Source organism: Agelaius phoeniceus, chromosome 12 (assembly GCF_051311805.1).
Source record: "Agelaius phoeniceus isolate bAgePho1 chromosome 12, bAgePho1.hap1, whole genome shotgun sequence".
NCBI classification, from domain to species: domain Eukaryota; kingdom Metazoa; phylum Chordata; class Aves; order Passeriformes; family Icteridae; genus Agelaius; species Agelaius phoeniceus.
Genome location: NC_135276.1, coordinates 22,220,255 through 22,240,119, shown reverse-complemented (window position 1 = coordinate 22,240,119; position 19,865 = coordinate 22,220,255). Strand labels below are relative to the sequence as shown.

The following is a 19,865-nucleotide window of genomic DNA, read 5'->3' as shown; positions in this document are numbered from 1 at the left end:
AACAGATCTCAATGGAACATGAATTCCTTGGATATAACACTACAATCTCCACACTGTTACACAGCCTATGTGTGACCCATAGGAGCTAACCTCAGAGGACCCATTGCATATGGTTTCACCACAATGACATCAACATAAGTATTTTTTTAATGCGTGAGAGAGGACAAAAGGCTGTTTTCCTTTCCTCTCAGGGCTTAAAGGGAAACGGCAAGTGAAGAAGACAAAGAGACATACAGTTGCTGTTGGCATACAGGGCCCGAAGGGAGAAGCCGCTCAGAGTCAGCTCTCTCAGCTTATTTCGCTCGCAGTGCAGCTGCTCCAGGCTGACCAAGGAGCTCAGATCCAGATCTGTCATCTGATTGTCTCGTAAATCCATGTAAGCCAAAGATTTGTTCCCCTCCAGAGTGTCAGCTGCTGCTCTCTTCAGGTTGTTCAGCCTAAACACTCAGAGATGAGTTAAAAAGTCAGAAAATAAGACACTGAACACTGGACATTGGTAAGAGAGAAGAAAGAAGAGGAAATGAAGAATTCTGGTGAAGGCTAACATCAGAGGTGAGCACAGTGAATGAAATGTGTGACAAGCAATGGCAAATTTCAGGCAGTGAATACAAAGAAAAACATTTTCTTTGTCTACACTGCTACACATAATCATTTTAATGATTCCCAAATTTTTAAGAGATTCTGAAAAAAGACCCAGTCTAGAAAACAGAAACCAGGTCAAGGGGCAGCTACTCTGCATGGACACAGGAAGCTAATGCAGAGAACAGATACTAGACTGCCTTGCCACACACAAAAAGATCTTTGTCCCTTTCTGAGAGATCTGCAGTTGGCAGCCTGGAGAATCAGGATCACATCTCTAGGGCAGGGAGGCAAAGAAGGGAAGAAGAGAACAAGGTTTGAGTACCTTGAGCAACCAAAGCTCAACTAGAGCTGGAAACTAGAGAGCTGGGTCACATTCAGCATCTGGCACTGCTCAATTAAGCTTGCTTTTCCAAGTGGATTCTGCACACCCTCAGAAACAGAACTCCATAAAAGCTAAAGAACCAGTAAGAGAAAAAACTGAACCTAGTTATTATAGCAAAATGTACCAGAAGTTGCACAGATCCTCTGCTGTAAATGGAAAGTACCAATCTATTTTATAGACACCTGCCAGTTTCACCCCTTACCTCAGGTCCACACTTTTGATGTGACCCATGCGGTTCAGCACTGTCAGGTCCAGGGTCTCTATCAAGTTCCCTGCCAGGGCTAGTTTGTCTAAGGTGACAAGTTTCTCACAAATTGCTGGCAGTTCACAGAAGTTATTGAAGGAAAGCCCAAGACAGCTGAGCTGCTGCAGGTTTCCCATCTCTTCTGGTAAGGATGTGAGGAAATTGCCATCAAGACAGAAGGTCTGGAGACTGCAACAGTGAAAAAGAGAAAGAAAATACTTCTGCAATGAGCAGTGAACATCACATTTCGTATTTTTAGTGAATTTTCTCATATAGTTAGCTGATCTCAATGTGGTTATTTTTAAATAACAGCTAATTTTATTCTTATACACATAAATTTACTGAAGTACTTTTATCACACATGTAATAGGCTTGGAACTTCCAGTTGTGCCAAAGATTGTAAGTTAACATAAGCAAAATACAAACCAGTACTTACACTGTAAATTAAAGATATTTACTTAATTACTTAATTTTCTACAAATGGCACAGTTTAATCACACTTCCTACCACATTAACGCACTAGTAGAAGATTTTTACACTCCAGTTGTCCGTTCCAACACACACTCAGAAAAGAATAAGGTAGCTCTGTTGTATAATGAATTGTTTCAAAGGTTGTATGGCTTTTGAGACTCAGATCCCAAGTATACAATTCCCTTACTATGATTATGTTCCAACAGAGATCTTTCTGTGTTTAGTGGTGGTAGAAATTAAATCCAAGGCCACAAAAAGTTCTTATGAATAAAGGCTCAAGGAGTCATCAAGATAACTGGACCCATAACTATACTATAAACCTCCAGGAGGTGTATGCCTACATATAACTTTATCCTCACAGTTTGCATATGGCTAAAAGATTATTGAGGAAATTACTTGTTCACATCCAGTGTGGCTGCAGACATGCCTTTTTTAAAGATACAAGTTGGAGGGAAAGAAGTCCACAACAAATCAACAGTTCAATATTAATGTTTATCCATATGCACATTTAGATAAACATCTATTGATGTTTATCTAAATGTACTAACAGTCTTGCAATTAAATTTGCCTAAGCTTAAGCTCTTATGCATTTGGGGCAGCTACTGGGGAAAATGGACAAGGCTCCAGCAAACACTTTAATACAAAATTTTCAGAGGGGATTGCTCAAGTTTTTTCATGTTAAAATCCTCTAACACAAAAGCAGCTAAATCTGTAGAACACAATCAAACATACCAGTGCTGACAAAAATCACTAGACCCCTGTGAGAAGTTATCACAGAAAAGTTTTTACAATAAATTAAAACTTCAATAGAAATTACATCAGTACTGAAAATATTAAATTCAAATAACAAATGCAGAAAGTCAAACAACTCTGAAGCTGGAGAAAAATGCACATAGACTTATTTGAGAAACAATGCAGTTGCCTTCAGTGCTTTACCTGTATCAAGTTTCCTTATGTTTTCTGTGCTAGCAGTTGTGATGTTTTCCTGGTAGTGATTAAGGGATTGCACATCTTAGTTCTTGACCTTCTGCTGGAGTCAAATTAATCATTCAGCCTTCATGGATATAACAGGCTGCCCTAGTTTTTTGTTTTTTTCACACTTTCAGAAACAGTAGCTGCACATCAGTAGTGCTCAGCTGAGGCACCAAGGGTACTTATGATCACAGATGTAAAGAACATACTCACTTCAACAGTTTGCCAATCTGACTTGGCAAGTAATGAAGTCCATTACAGGAAATATTAAGCTCTGTCAGAGTAGAGATCTCACACAGTGATACAGGAAACTCTCCCAGTCTATTATGAGACAAGTTCAGACTCTTCAACTGAGAAAACCTATTAGCAAGAACACTAGTTAATGCACAAAATACATGTCTAAAAGCAAAAATACACAAACCAGTCACAAAGAATTTTAAAGTATTTGTACACTGGTGATACAGTCAGCTAACTCATTACAGGAGTCTCTGCATAAATTTGGGTTTAAGTCATTGATATTCTTCTCAACTGTCATGCTGAAAGTGATCAAATACCACGGGTTTACTGCAGCAACTGATAATGACCTTCTACACCGACCTAACAAGCTTCGTCCTAGTGACTGCTACTAAGATTAAGGTGAATAAAATGCTCAGTTAAAAAATTTGGCTTAGAAGAATTAACTACAGTAAGAGTCTACAATTATGTAGCTTGGGAAAAGAGGAGCTGAAAACATTTACTAGGACTATTCTGAGAATAAAACAGAAAGCCAAGCCAAGCTGTAAAAGGGAAAACTAGGAAAGCGCTTGCTTCATGCTGGGAAGCCCAAGAGCTGCACCCAGAGGTCCTGGAACAAGATTGCACAGCCACAGTGCTCCTTGCTCAGCAGACTGCATGGCACACACTGCCCCAAGAACAGGCAGCCCCACAGTCACCACAGCCCCTCCAGTGCCTGCAAAAGGGTTACCTAGCTCTAGCTCCTTCAGCTAGCTCCAAAGACAGAGAAGGAACTTAGCATGGCTGGGGTAACACACAGCAGGGTTCTCCTCCAAGAGTTCCTGCCTCCTTCTACAGGAAGCAAAAGTATTGTTCCCCAAGCATTGTTCCCTCTTCATCCCAAACTGGAACCACCAAAAATTAATTCAGTGGGGAAATTAGTATCTCATTTCAATGAGATAACTGCACATTTCATGTACCAGAGAACTACTTCTTGGAAACATGCAGTTTTTCATCTGCCTCCCCCACCTGACTTTTTCCAGGCATTGGTGAGTAGCTCTTATTTTGAAACAAATGTTCTAATATCAGTAACAAAACCAAGGTTAATTAGCTTGAGGGAGAATATTACTTCTAGCTTGAGATGTCTTGAAATATAGAACTGAAAGGTTTTGGAGTTGTTTTCTTCTTTATAGTGACGTTTTTTGGATTCAAAATACTTGTAATGATCTGTGTAGGAATTATGCATAATATTCCTCCATGCTTTATAACCTTGGGGGATGTTATTCTTTTGAAAGAGGGAGCATAGCTGAAACTTGGATATGAGTTGTTTGCTTTGAGCACCCCATCATATGAATAAGGGCACAGGCATTTTTGTTTGCTACAGCCACAGACTCTCTTGTACTGCAACTGAAAGCCAAAGAGAAAAAGATGCTATGTTGGTAAAAGCCTTCCTCAAAGGAAGGATAATGCAAAGGCCTAACAATGATACAAAAATTAGAAACTTGCACACAAAACTCCATCATAGTATTGGAAAAGAAGGAAACAATGAGGATGAACCTAAAGATTTTAGCAATCTCATTAGCTGGTTCAACTTGAGGAGATTTAGGACAGGTCATGGCTCTCAGGGCTTGAAATCAGCAAATGCTTTAATAAAACTGCTTTCTCAGGAGTTCTGCAATGGCTTTTGCAGCACCTGTTCTTAGTGCCAAGCAGTGTTTCCTCTCTCTAAGAGCATAGTGAGCAGCTGCTCTGAGAGACGCAGCATTAAACACAACAGCACAACTAATGTTTAGAATTCATCCCTCTGCAAAAATATCAAGGCAAGCACAAGAGGGGCATTACAGTTTCCAAAAGCTGAAGGGAAACTGGTATATGACACAGCTTGGTCTGAGTTTCCTCACGCAGACTTCCATACTCAGTGGGGAGGACAGTACTCTAAAGCCTTTTGAGCTCTCCTTCTGTTCCTTCTTCTTTGCCTCAGTAAGCTCATGTAGTGATGTAGGAGTGGAGTGGAGTGGAAATGCAACTCTCATTCAAGCTGTAGATATGAACCAGGTATTATAAGGGATAAAGATTCCAAAATCGTTGTGGCTCCTCAGGTTATGGTTTCTGCTCTCACAGGGCATACTGAGACAACAAAGAAGTATGGAAACACAGCAGTGCATCTTCCATGGCATTGCCATGTGACCGTGTTCACAGGGGTTCTTGGATGAGGGAAGAGACAAGAATGTTGACTCCATGTTCAGAAGGCTTGATTTATTATTTTATGATATATATATATATATATATATATATTACATTATAACTATAATAAAAGAAAAAGAAGGACAGGTTTTCTCAGAAGCTAACTAAGCTAAGAATAGAAAAGAATGATAACAAAGGCAGCTCTCTCAGACTCTGTCCAAGATAGCTCGGTCCTTGATTGGCCATTAATTATAAACATCCAAGATGGGCCAATCACAGGTGGACCTGTTGCATTCCACAGCAGCAGATAACCATTGTTTACATTCTGTCTCTGAGGCCTCTTAGCTTCTCAGAAGGAAAAATCCTAAAGAAAGGATTTTTAGTGAAAAGATGTCTGCGACATTACCATCCTCTGTTTAGCAGCCCAAACTGGTGCTGCCCTGAAATATTCCAAGTTTAACACATCCTGTTCTGCCACCAAAGCACACCAGCACAAATATGTATCAACTAGCTAAAATGCTGACAAGAGACATGCAGATGTATACATGTGTGTGCACACACATGTATCAATGAAGACCAGATCTCAGAGTTTGTCAGATAAGGGAGATGCTTGAAAGGCACTAGAATCCATAAAAAATAAACTAGGCGATGTAACAAAGCAGTTAGGGCTATTTGATGCTCTTTGCTTAACATTTTCCCTTTAGCCAGTTATTTTTGCTCCGTTACTATAGTTATAGGTAATTAGACTCCTAGAGCTTGAAGATCTCAGAGGAAGAGATCTGATCATTGTGAAAAATTCTGCTGTTGGGAATTGACAGTCTCAATGCACTGAGAGCACCTACTGCAAGTGAGCAAGGATCTTCTTGTGGTGCTGTAATCTTAGAAGCATCCTAAAAACCTCAGATAGAAAATCTTTTCAAAAGGCAATGAGCAGCCTTATGTGGGCAACCTAATGCTATCTGCTTATTCAAGATTGTGTGAAGTGAGAGCTTCTTTTATGGCTTTTGTTTGTTTGCGGATTTCAGCTTCATCAGACAGTCACTGCCAGGAAAAGAGTTGAGTTTCTGACATGTCAGATTTCTTGTTGACTACATGCAAGGTCAAGAGAAATTTCAAGCCCCTTTCTGATCCTGTGAACCAAGGATACTCCATTTTAGAAAATGAAGTTCTGATGTGCTTTTCAAAATCATACAATGTAGCTGAAGAGACAAGTAGAAAGCAAAATCTTAAATGATTTTAAGCAGCTTCTCCGGTAACAGAATCTATTACAATTCAGCATTAGAAAACTTTTAAACAAATTTGGAAAACCAGACTAAATTCTGGCTTGCAAGGAAACTGCAAAGAATTCCCAAAAGTGAGCAATTTTTTTTTCATTGTATATTCTCATAGATACCTGGGCATCTCATTACCCTAGAGGAAGAAAAATTAAATAGCACAGTAGTAGGCCCCTAGAGACAAAGAAAACAAAAATAAAGCCTTCCCCACCCCACCCCACCTTGAAAAAAAAAAAAACCCAACAAACCAAAATGACAAAAACAACCAAACCTCAAAACCACAACAACAACAAACCAAAACAAACAAAAAACCAAAAAGCAGTTTTGCAAAGTTTCTCCACATACATTTTCCTTAGGGAAATGTATTCCAAACAGAGCCATTGGACAATATTACTATAAGCTTCCTAACAGTTTCCAAAACTCATAGAGCAACTCCTTGAATTCTGTTTAGCATGGCTGGTATTCATATCAACAGACTAATCTCCCTCTAGATTTGTATGATTTTGGGAAATTAATTTAAAAATATTTTTGTAAGACTCCTTCACTTACCTAAGATGACTACATCATGCTTCCATACCATCACACAACTGCTACTCTCTTAAAAGCAGATCATCACAAGTTTCCAAAGCAAAGCTGGAGTCTCACAGGCCCTCTGCCAATTCCAAATACACATTAAGAACTTGCCGAAACAAGGTTTTTCAGACCTAAACTTTTTCCTACAAACTTATTCACAGCAGCAGCATTATGCTTTTCCTTGCTTTTTATTTTATACCCCAAGATGGTCTCTGCTTAGCAAGCAGCCTAATATTACTATTGCATCTTGTCCACAGAAATGGCATGTCACCCCACAAGGCTTATCTCACATCAGAGTTAGCACAGAATCTGTGGAAGGGAGCTCATGAATACTATAAATTGTTGGAAGTTTATTCCTGCTTGTGCTGCTCAGTTCTGCTTCCAACCCCCTCACTTGTTAGAGCTTCCTAAAGATCAATTTTTTTACCATCCCCAAGAGAACAGGCAATACTTCATTCCTGTATCCATATGTCAAGGACTCCAAATGTAGGAGAAAAATGATTCTTTGCAGACCTGCAAAGAGAGTCAAGACTCCCTGCTCCACTTGTTCTCATAAAATTGTGACGTAAGTTGAGGTAGGTGATATCTTGACTGTAGAAGAGGTGCTCTGGTACTTCCTCAAGGCTGTAGCATGAAAGATCAACCATGCTAAATCGCATAGACACAATCTGAAAAGAAAGAGAAAAAGCTGCAGCTGTGCAACAAATTTTCTCTGGAAGTCTAATGGAAGACCAAAGAATACAAGTAATAAACAATTTAAAAGAACATGAAAGAACCCCTTGTACCTACCAGGTAGAGTCCATGTAGGAAATGGGAGTCCATGAAGTACAAGCCTATGCCCTTTGCTACATCCCTGACAAGGATGCATAGCTGGATACCAGCCAGGATTCACACAAAGCCCTGCTCTGTATGTGCACTGGGCACACTGCCTAAAGGCAAGGCTGTAAGAGAGCCAGGGTAATAGAGGAAAACGGATCTTTCAGGAAACTCTATTGAGAAATCTCAAGTGCCTTCCAAAGGTGCAAGAAGCAACAGGAAGCAGCTGATTTTCCAGTTCAGTTCTGTGAGGTTTACAGAACCTCTGCCTAGCATAGCTGCTTCTTCTGTACTTCTAGGTACTTCTTTCTTTTATTAGCTTGTGGAGAGTACAAAATTTGAAACATAACTTGTTATAAAAAGGCTTCATAAATTATGGTTTTGCAGCATTTCATAAAGTCTCTGCAAATCTCATGTCCTTTCATAAAGTATGTTTTGTCTTGAGGTCTTCGGTGATTAATTTGACATTTTATGACCTGCTTTACCCTGAACTCATTTTGTATTTCTTAATATCCTTGCTGACCTACAATGTCTCTGTATCTCAAACCTCAAGGCAGCCCTGTGTATGTTCAGGTCATACTTCGAGCACATTCAAGTAGGGCAAATGCAATCTGTAGGTTTCTATGGCTGTAGTCAGCCAGTCCCTGAGGTTTGCTCTAGGGACCTGTGATTAAGTTAGTCTTGTAGGTGCAGCAGAGGTTAAAACAGCACAGAACTACTGCTCAACAATGTTGCACAGGTAGAGGAAAAGAGAAGGCTAAGAGAAAAATCTCTGTAGCCCAGAGCATGAAGGAAATAAAGCTGGAAAATGTCCTGGGTACTTTCTCCAGCATCATAGCATCATCTCTGACTGCAGATCAAGCTTGCATCATAATAACCTTCCTGTGGTGTACCCTGTGGTAGGTAAGGGACAGGCGTTCGGAAGATTTTGGGCTGTGACGGAAAATTACAGGACTCCTTCTGCCCCTCTCCCCAGAGATAAGGATCACCCTTGGAATGTAGCCAAACGTGTAGCCCCCCTAACCTATGGATGCCAGTAACTTTCCACTCCATACTAACCCTAGAAAGTATAGCCAAACCCCTTTCTGACGTAGAGAAACCCCTTAGTCCATAAATACCCTTGAGACCCCTCAATAAACGCCTTTAACCGTCCACCACATTGGTGTTAGCGGCCGTTACTGGCCCCGAGGGATCCCAGGGAGAGATCGCCGTGCTGGACTTCGAAACCAAGTCACTGCTGCCTTCCCAAGAAGGCAACAGTACCCTGCACCCACATCCAAACCACAGTGTCCCCATGGCCTCACCGTGGATGCCTGCCGGTGCCACCGCTGGCACTCTGCCAGCGTTTCAAAGGAAATGTGGTAGGTCTGAGCTTGCGCTCCAGCAGATGTGAAAGCAAGGGTGTACTGCCGACGTTTCATCTCTTCCACCTGCGGAGGGAGAATTGACAACAGCAGTCTGCCTAAGAGCCAGCAATGACAACTACTTGAAGTCTAGGGTGAAGTATTACTGACCACCAGTAACACTTCTGCATTTTGCCGAAAATACTGCTGTAGTCACTGGAGAAAAAGACAGAAGTAAATCCTGCTTAACATATTTCTGCTGAAATGGATACAAGAAGTAGTAATTTCCAGAGAGCCCATGCACATTGGCTACTGCTGTGAAAGCTGAACAGTGTTTCTTCGTTTTATTAGCCTTCAGACTACTACCTAAGCAGAGCAAGTAGAAAGAGGTTTGGGCACATTAATGCAATAATCTGTTAAAAAAGCCTACATTAATCTCTTGTGGGCAATTCCCATCACTACTACATTTCTTCTTCCTTCCCAGGCTACAGAGAACTAAAAACAAAAAAAAAGCCTTACCTTCCCTCCCACGAGAGGCAAGATGTGCATCTTCCCTGCATGGCTGTCCTTCACTGAGGACACAATGAGGCACGTGCCACAGAGAGTGACGGAGCGCTCTGCCCACTTGTGCAGCTGGGTCTTTCCTTTGCGTACGTTATAGACTCCGGAGAGCAGGATGCGATCCAGCTGTTCCACCTGACATGGCTTTTCTGAAGAAAAAGGGGACATTAGCATTTACTGTCCATATGTTCTTCATTCTTATCTGTGAGTACAAATAAAACGGCTCTAACATGCAAAACCAGGTGTTGTAAAGAACAAGCAGACAAACTGCGCTTAAAAAAAAAGTCTCATGCAGAGGACAAGCAACATCCTCAGTGCAGGAACAGCGGCTGACCAGCACCACTTGTGCCTCCCAGAGCAATGTTAGAATGGTTGCCATGCATCGTGTTTTTAATCCACAGGTAGTTACAGACCTTAGCAAATCCACATGCTTGCCAAATATCCTTCGTTCAAAAGGAACAGAAAAATAATTTTAAACTCTCATTGAGTCAGCTGAAGTCACTGAAATCATTAAATAAGTGGCTTCTACTGGACTTAAAAGGAAGTCCTGGAAAATCAACTACAAAGGAAGTTCTTTCCCTGAAGATGACCATCCTGGTTTTGCCTGAGATAGAATTCATTTTCTTCCTGGCAGATGGTACAAGGCTGTGTTTTGGCTTCAGTGTGAGAATAATGTTGATAACATAAAAAAAAATAACACTAAAAAAACTGCTGTTTCGGTTGGTTCAGCAGCGCTCACCCAGTCAAGGACTTTACAGCATCCCATTCTCTGCAGGAAGCAGGTGCAGAAGAAACTGCAAGGGAGCATGGTTGTACCAGGTGATCCAAACTAGCAAAGGGGATATTTCACACCATAGAACACCATGCAGTATACAAACTTAAGGAACTGGGAGAGGAGGGCTGAGCACTGTTAGAGAAAGGGCACTGGTGTGATGAGCAGTGTATTGTGCATCACTTGTGTCTTATTCCTCTCTCTTTGTTATTTCCCTTTTAATTACAATTATTATTATTTTACTTTATTTCAATTATTAAACTGTTTTCAGTCCACAGGTATCATCTTTTTCCCATTCTCCTTCCCATCCCATGGGGGAAAGCAGTGTGTGAGTGAGCAGATGAGTGGTGCTAATTGGGTGGCTGAGGTAAAACCACAAAAGTCCTTTTAGGTGCCAAACCTGAAGCACTAAGGGCAGAGACAGAGCTGACCAGAGTGTGTTAAAACAGATTTGCTATAAGCATTTATTGTATTGCTTTAACAGTGGCTGGTCACAATATTGATTGGTTTACTCAATTTTCTTGCACTTGTTCTCAAGGCTGCATTATTTAACACCTTATCTGCTATAAAGGCTGGGTTAAGGTTATGGTGCATTTTGTAATGTGGTCTGTGTGCTCAGCATGGCCCCTACCTTTGTGCTCTGGTGCCATTTAGTGGAAAATATCAATAATGACACCATTTGCCTTTTCTCCTCAGAGAGCCCGCCTAGGGAGTGGATACTTCCCACATCCTCTTTTTCTCCTCCAGGTTAATTACAACAGCATTTGGGAATTTTTAATATCCTTGGGATGTTGAAACCAGTCTGGTTCCCTATTGCTAGGCATCATGAATGTGGTTCAGGGCTTGTTTAGGGAGAAGCAACTATTTGTGGCTACTCCAACCCTGTGACAAGCCATTGCAACTACTCCGACTGGACTGGAGTCAGACTGCTGCCAATTGCTGCTGTGCTGGACACACTCAAGGTCAACCATTCAGCTTCTGGAGTTGGGGTTACAGAGGATTTGGAGCCCACAATATTGGGCTGAACTCAAAGAGATACTGGTAGCATATGAAGAGGTTTGAGCTGTTTCAGAGCTGATTGGCACTAAGGTCCAGCTGCTCCTGGCACCCTACTGGGGTCCTGGGCTGGATGTTCAAAATGATGCTATGTGGAGTAAGCAGGTCACACTGATCACACAGCAAGTTTGAATAAGAAAACCATACTCCAAACATTTATCAGGAGCAAACAGTTAACTACGAACTAAAGCTGTAACATTCTTTCTCAGTTAGCAGGATTTTCAGCTTGCCAAATCTAAAGTACTGACATGATGTCCATATCTGGCTGAACTTAGCTGAAACATGCAGTTGTTTATTTACAACAATAGCTTTGTTTCACACACATGACATTTGACATAAGATATCCTTTACTGGTAAGAAACTGTGAGAACCCACAGAAAAAATTGCTTTGATTTCACCAAGCTGAAAGACCAGCCCCACACTTTTAAGAAAACATTATTATGGGACTAAAAGTGGTATCCTACTACTAACTGCCACAGCAGCACTGCTCCAAGCATTACTACGCAGCTGCACCAATGCTCCAGTTTCCCCCTCTGTCCAAAACCATGACACCTCTCCTATGGAGACGGGCTGAGAGAGTTGGAGTTGTTCAGCCCAGAGCAAAGAAGGCTCTGGGAAGACCTTCTTGCAGCTTTTCTATATATAAAGGCAGCTTATAAGAAAGGCATAGAGAGACATTTTATGAAGGCCTATAACGGCAGAACAATGGGCCATGTTTCTAAACAGAAAGAGGGCAAATTTACACTGGACATAAGGAAGAAATGTTTTATGGGGAGGGTGGGGAGGCCCTAGCACAGGTTGCCCAGAGAAGCTGTGGCTGCTCCATCTCTGGAATTGTCCAAGGCCAGGCTGGGTGGGGCTTGGAGAAATCTGGTCTAGTGGAAAGTGTCCCAGCCCATGACAGGAGGGTGGAACTAGATGATCTTTAAGGTTCCTTCCAACCCAAACCAGTCTGTGATGCCACGATTCTAAGTAAAGTGTTTCTGTGTAAAATCCATTACTTCCTCCCTTATGTTCTCAGGTGCAGACTTTGCAAAATTATTGTATCATCCTCCATAGCATTCCCTCTAATTCCTCCCCTACCTTTGAGAATCACTTTGTCAGCATTTGCTTAAAACAGGTCTCCTGAAAACACTTCAACCCTTATACTTCTTCCTTCATCACTTTCTTCTAAGCAGACCAGACACCCATGCTGACTGAAACTATTCAATTACATTTTCTATCTACTTGGTTCCATTAAGTTGAGTTGCTGTTTGTGAATCCTCGGCAGTTCCTGCTTGACATACCCAAGCTTTCACTTTTTCCTCAGAAGTTCTCCATACCCCTATCCTTGATGCCTCTACTCCTTCCAGCTGAAGTAACTTCCGACTCCCTTGCTCCATAAATCCAGACTAGGCATGTCAGACTTCATTCCATCTGTTACACTCCTTGTTTTGCAAAAAAAAAAAAAATATATATTTATATTTGTATATATATGGTGTATACAGTATCCACGCTGTTTTGCCTGTTCTTACACACAGTTCCCAGACAAAATGGGTTTGTCTCAGATAGCAGGGTGAAGAAGCTGATTTCTTATAAATGCATTTTTTTGACACTGAATAACCAAAAGATGGCTAGCAGCTTAGCCTGGCTGCCCAGATCCACAATGCAGAAACAATTTTCCATTAAAAACATCTTAATATTTTTTTTTTCTGAAATGCAAAAAGTAGACAGGTGAAGTACTTACAAGTAAGAAAACAATTTCCTCATTATCTTTCCTCACCCTCATTTCTTTTATATTTCCTGTTTACTTCAGTGAATTCCTTTTCTGACTGCTAGTACCACATGCCCACAGGCCTATGCTTGCTATCTGTAGCTCCTTGTGTATACTGTCTCCTGCCCAAACCAATTCAACAGGCCACACTCCAAAGTCTTGCTTCTGCAATCCAGTGCCCTAGGGTTCTGATGGCACCCTGCATTATCATAAACCAGCTGGCACCTTCACTCTTCACTATTAAAAGGTTGTGGAGGTATTTGACCAGGAGCTTCCTTGCACATATCCACAAACTTTTTGTAAATACAATCTTCATGCACATCTAAACAGAACTCCCTAAATCATCAGTTGCAATATTTGAATCTAAAGACAACAGAGCAATCTTGTGCCCTCCTGTGGACCTGTCTTTTCTCAAGTCATGGACAGGATCAAGAAAACTACAGAAGTGTGATTTTTTTCCTAATAATCTTTAAAATGCTTTATTTTAAGAAATGCTTACTGGTGCTGCAGGTGCTTGATGTAGCCCTCTATAAACCCAGCAGGCTGATGACTCAGGCTTTAGCCAAGCTCCAGCTCATAGTTACAGCTGCAGGAACAGTGACAGTGCACACACACAATTTCTTACCACTGTAAAAGCGAATCATACAGCTGAGATCAGAGTTTGCTGCCTCTTCCTGCATTCTGAGAGGATCATCAAAACCCAACCGAGCCAAGTAGTCATACACAATCTGAAGGGGTTTTTCTGTGGGCTCCAGCCTCCTGTCAAAACATACAAGAAAGAAGTTTGAGAATGCAAAAGAGATTAAACAAGTCTCAGTACAGCTAAAGCATGAGGAATACTGACACACCGTCTGTTCTGCTCCTCTGAAAAGGTCTGGCAAGCACAGACTCTTGGGTCTCTGCTCCCTGCTTGACAAGCAGCACTTAAGAACTGCAGCACTTGTGAATTACATTGCAGAAGAGAAACACAGAGAAACAGCAATTGGCATAAGTCACACAATTCATGGTGAATATTTCTATTTCATGATTTAAGGAGCACCAGGAGGAATCCATGACAAGACACAAAACCAGAGATACAAAAAAAAAAGCAGATGGCAAGTAATTAAAAAACCCTATGTATAATGCCTCAAAAATATAAAAGAATTTGTAAATTTTTCTTCTGAATGCAGCTTAGAGCAAAGCATTTGAAGAATCCTCATGAAGAATCATAAAAAATCCCAAAGCAAACATAAGACAAATTTCCTACTCTCTTCAATTCACATCAGTGGCTAGATTCTTATGCTTTGGCAAGTTAACTCAACCAGTACATTTAAAAGGATGTTTTAGAACTATGGCAGAACACAGGAAGGACTCAGTGGCTACCTTGAATTAACAGCAATAAGAGAAGGTTCTCCTGAAACATCAGATTTAGTGTATTCAGAATGGAAAACATCTTTTCTGATCCTCTCTTCTCACTTTTTCCAGGGACCCGGTATTGTGATTTTCTTCAATAAAAACAACAGAGTTTCTTGCTAAATTACAAGTTTTATTTTAGGGAAAAAAATATTAGTGTGAAAGATTAGGCACTGTTAGGTAGGAGTTAAAATATATGGTAGGAGTTAAAATATATTGTTCCAATAGTCTACTCATTATCCAACATTAAAAATCCCCATTTTTAATCTAAACGTACCTACCTTCAGATTACAGTTACTGGATCTTAATGGTCTCCTCTTTTTTAAACAGGAGTTTATAAACCATGTCACGAAACATTTGAAACTTTCACTTCAATATAAGGCGCAAGGTACTTTTAAAACTATTCTTGCAGTAGAATGGGTCTACTTTTGTTCAAAAGGACTTTTACCACCAATTTTTTTTTTTTTAGTTTATCCCTACTCTGTAAGCACTAACACGATTGTTCCCTGTATCCATGTACTGACTTCACAAAACCGCACATACACTTTAGTTCAGCCCAAACACTTTTCTGTTCTTGGATCAAACCTGCTCTAGACTCATATCCCTCTAATGCGCAAGTCCTCCTGAACTGCATCTTTTGGCAACTTATAGCCTTCTTCCTCTCCTTTGCAGTATTTAGTACACTTGTCTTTTACATAAATCTACCTAGTGATACTGAAAAGCAGTGTTTTCCAGGAAATACTGCATGCTAAACCGTCTAGAGCAATCTGCTGCACTGATTTCTCAGTACCCATCACTCCCTCCATTCATGCCCTCCTGAGCTCATACCTTTTAGCCACAGGTTATTAACAGGGCAAACTGAACAATGCAAGTTTACATTTTTTCCTTCAAACAGCTCCTCACCCAAAACAAGATGCTTACACTGAATAACAGCTTCCAGTTTGTAAGATATTAGCCAATAAGTTTCACTGGTTTGTGCATTGCTTTTCTCCCCATGACATCAGAACACAGAACCTGAGGCATTTTGGGCAGGAAGGGCCTTTAAAGATCATCTACTCAAACCATCCCACCATGGACAGGGACATCTTCGACTTGAACAGACTGCTCAGAGCCCAGTCCAACATCTCACTGCAATGAATGACTAATACCTTTGGCAACCAAGCTCAAAATTTTGAAGCATCAAGATAGAATTTGCTAGGCAGGATCTGTTTTGCATTAAACTTTGTTGACTTCCATACATTATTTATACTGTGCGTCTTAATGGGAAACATTTCATTGCTGTATGTACCAAACCTTTTCACTTCTTCTCATATCTTCTTAGGAATAAGAATATTTCTGATTGCTTTTAATTACTATATCAGAGTATTTCCACTATTACTGACAGCTTTACAAATGTCATCAAATAATTAAGGCAGGACTGATTTCATAAAACATGCACCATTTACAAGTACCTAGTCATCCAGGCTTCCTTTGGAGTCACCAAGACAGCTCTCAAGAAGTATAATAACTCAGGTATTACAAGCAGATACATTGCAACTCTCACTTCACACACAGGACCTCTGGATCAGAAGAAGGATTACTCTCAAACAAAGTTTATAGCCTAAAAAGGCAATGTAGCTGATAGTTGAAGAGCAAGCAATGTGGTGTGAAACTGGCATCAGCTCACATTAGAACTGCACAAACTCATCCTGTACCCAACACAACGAGCTCTGAACACTGGCACATGCGAGAACACGTGGCTGTCACAGCAGCTGCAATCTGGCGCAAACAGCCCATGACATCCTCAGCGGTATCACACATCAGGGACTGAATATTTCATTTGCTCACAGCAGCTCTCGGGAGAACAGGTGCAAAGGCTTAAGGAGACAGAAAAGCCAAAAAGAAGGAGCAACAGTTTCAGTTTCATTCCTGTTGCAACTGTAGCTCTCCATAAGTAAGGGTCAAGTTTTCGCATCTTGGAAGCTAAAATTTTGGTTGCCAGCGGTATCCAGAGCAAAGAAGGTATCCCTGCAATTCTCGTTTAACCCTTCCCTCTGCAGGAAGATATAATTTCCAGATATGAATGGATACAAGCATAAAAAAAGATTCTGGCTAGGAGAAAGCTCAAGATCCTTGAGGTGCATTGTGGAGAAGAAAAAGTTCTTCCAGAAACTGACTTGAACTCATAGAATTGAAAAGGAAACAGAATGATCACAAGGACATTGCTGAATATTTAGACTGAATACATAAAACAGCTTCTGCTATTCTTCCATGCAGCTTTCAGTCTTCCAAGTCAGGTGCCAAACCAACATCTGTGATGCTCTGGAAAGAAAGTCACCTGCTGATATTAAAAGGGCAAAGAATTCAGAAACTGTCTGGGAGACGCGTGTAGTTATGGTAAGATGTGATCAGATATTTAACAAAGCAATTTGTATAATGAACATGTTATTAACGTAATTGGTAAAGTTTGTTTGAGGAAGGAATTATCTCAACAGGGCATGAGGATAATCTTGGGCACTCTGTCATCTTCCTGTGGACATGCAAGTAGATACCACTGAGGTCTGCTTCCTGCTACTAACACAGGGGTTAGTGAAGCAATACTGGTAACTCCTGCTTCCCTACCAAGAACCACTCCAGTGGGAAGTATTTCAAGGATCTCTCCTGTGACAAACACCTTCTGAGAATTACAAGGAATAGACACATCATAACCAAGAACTCTTTACAAAATTTATGACAAATCTTAGCCAAGTCCTAGACATACCAAGAGGTAAAAGGAGTGGGAAGTAATAATTTAAAGCTCAGGACTTGCTTCCAAAAGGCTGGCAGCAATTTGCTGCCAATTTGCTAATCCAGTGCAAAATCTGCAACAAATCAAAGACAGGCACAGCTAGCTAGCATGAGAAGAGAGGCTGAAAAGAATTCAAATGCAAAAGCCACTTCAAAAGTTAAATAAAGTCAAAATGTATCTCTCTGAACACATCTACAACCTTTACCTAAGCTTTTTCACGATCTGCATGAAAGGCTCTGCCCTTCCTTAAAAATGCTGAAAAATCTGCTTGCTATTAGGGTCCTAAACATGGCAACTTCCTTACAAATTTTTCAAGCAAGAAACAGAGGTTTCCAGCTGCCTCAGTGGCAGTGTTCAAGTGTCCATCTGTTCTCATACAGCATTTCTAACTAATCCATCCCTAATTCCTGTAACCCTGCAAATGGTTCTAATCAACCTTTTCCAACAGTCAGTTTTAAACAAGTCCTGCTCTCTCTGCATCTCCCACCACCAGCATTCCCACTCCATTACAGAGCAAACATACATGAGAGTTTTAAGAGCTGTACACATTCGACCTGTAACCTTCATTTCACATCAAAAATCCGGCTACTAGCTCTGTTCAAAATGCATTGTATCTACTGCTTAGCCTTTAAGTAAGGAGACCACAGCAATTATTTGCTCCTGAGAACAGGAGCAGCAATTTTTTATAACTGAATCTTAAGTCCAGAAGAATCAGTGCAAAGTTTAAATCCTAACAAACTGAATGGGAGCTTCTAAACCTAGAGGAGTCCATTACACACTCACAGAATAAAGTTCACGCACATTAAACCCTGAGCCATCTATTTTCAGCCTAAATTGACTTCCGGCATAAAACAGCATCTGATGCTTAAGCCTTCTTTATACAACCCTTGCTACAATTTCTGTCTGCCTTTAATTATTTAGCTGGCAACTCTTCTCAGTGAAAAAAATTACTCACACGTAAATATTAAATTACATAACTGTGAAAGCACCTTACTTCTTTTGCTGAGTCAAAGTAACTGTTTACAGCCTCTTAAATAGATTAGGTTGTCCAGAGGCTAAAACCTCCATAACACAGAACATAACAAAGGAATATATAAACAGGTGTCTCTACTCAGAAAACGAGGACATATTTCTGGCTAGAGCAACAGTCAAACCCTCCTTGTTAAAACACATAACTACGAAGTGTGTAACCTCTCTTTCACCACCATCTAATTTTTATGAAGTGCATGACTCAAGGCTGTACCTGACTGCCAGTTACTACCTCTGCCTGTTCCCTACCTGCCCTGCCAACAGGCATAGAGACACGCTGAACAAGAGCCTCGCAGACCTATACAAAACATTTCTCAGTCAGGTTTATCCTTTCTCGGCCCTCACCTGACCAGGTCTCCATGAAGCTGCAAAAAGAGGTTTTTCCTCCCTTCTCCGTCGCAGATCTCCGAGGCTTGGGTGTCCACTGTACAGAGGACCAGGCGCAAGTCCGAGGGAGCCGCAGCCGCTGAGTCTCTTCCATAAACATACACGCAGCCTCGTCCGACGTCCCCTTTCAGCCAGATCCTCTCACGGGAGCCAACCCGACTCCTGCTCTGGCAGCTCCTGCTCCCGGTGCGCTTCACGTTCCTCTGCAAGGCAGCCCAGACCGAGCGTCAGCACCGCCTGCGGCCGCGCTCCGGCCCGGCCCCGCACCGGCCCGCTCCGCACCGGCAGCAGCCACTGCCATGGGAAAGACCAAGGTCGCAGCGGGCAAATGTCTCCCGCGTCCCGCAGCCGACTCTCCTCCACCCCACCGAGTCGCCCGGAGCGGCGGAGGCCTCGGTCCCCTCCTCACCTTCAGCACCCGGATGCCGCCGCGGGATCCGGCCCGGCACCCCCGTGTGCCTCCCGGCGCCGCCGCCTCGTCCTCCTCGGGCTCCTGCGCCTCCCTGGGCCCCAGCCCCGCAGCCGGCCCCGCAGCCGGGCCGGCCTCCCCCATGGCCGGCCGGACCCACAGCCGGGCCTCCGCGGCGCCGCCCCGGAAGCGCACGGGCCGTCCGGCCCAGGCCCCGCCCCGGGCGGCGGCACCGGCGGGCAGCGCTGCCCCTCCGGAGCCGCTCCGGGCCGGGACGGGCACCCCGAGCTCCGTGCCCGCCTGTGTCCGTGTCTTCCACCAGCGAGAGGTGCCCAGTGCGAGCGGGAAAAAGGCACAGCTCACAGGAACGCCGCAAACGCACCTGTCACCGCTCGCCCTTCACAGAGCTCCAGCGCCGGTCACCCGCGGCTGGAGGGACGCTGCTCAGCAGCACAACATGCTCCTGCTGCCCTGCAGGTCCATCACGTAAGCTCTGCCAGCCTTAACTAGTGGCTGCTACTAATAATGTCAACAACTACTAGAGACGTCATAATCTACAAATGACATCATCATGACAGATTGCAAGAATTTGAGTATGTTTTAGGACAGCCACTGCTTCTGCCTCAACAGGATCAAGAACATTTTAAAAAAGCCTCCCACCTTCCCCACAGTGAAATTACAGGTT

The 19,865-nt window shown here is 42.2% G+C and overlaps 1 protein-coding gene across 3 annotated transcripts in view; it reads right to left on the bottom strand.

Annotated features, from left to right (window-relative positions):
• The window catches only part of PHLPP2 (PH domain and leucine rich repeat protein phosphatase 2), a 32,907-nt gene extending 13,521 nt beyond the window's left edge, over positions 1 to 19,386 (bottom strand). Inside the window, exons 1-9 of one of the 3 annotated variants that reach the window (XM_077184877.1) lie at positions 19,181 to 19,386; positions 18,730 to 18,974; positions 13,822 to 13,955; positions 9,574 to 9,764; positions 9,016 to 9,141; positions 7,409 to 7,563; positions 2,865 to 3,011; positions 1,167 to 1,397; positions 235 to 437 (exon numbers count right to left, since the gene is read on the bottom strand). In XM_077184877.1, coding sequence (XP_077040992.1) covers positions 235 to 437; positions 1,167 to 1,397; positions 2,865 to 3,011; positions 7,409 to 7,563; positions 9,016 to 9,141; positions 9,574 to 9,764; positions 13,822 to 13,955; positions 18,730 to 18,974; positions 19,181 to 19,324 — 1,576 coding nt within the window. In that variant the 5' untranslated portion in view covers positions 19,325 to 19,386. Of the gene's footprint in view, positions 1 to 234; positions 438 to 1,166; positions 1,398 to 2,864; positions 3,012 to 7,408; positions 7,564 to 9,015; positions 9,142 to 9,573; positions 9,765 to 13,821; positions 13,956 to 14,558; positions 14,579 to 18,729; positions 18,975 to 19,180 lie in introns of those variants that run through there. The other 2 variants (XM_054640624.2, XM_054640625.2) reach the window with 2 other exon arrangements.
• Positions 19,387 to 19,865: the final 479 nt, after the last annotated feature.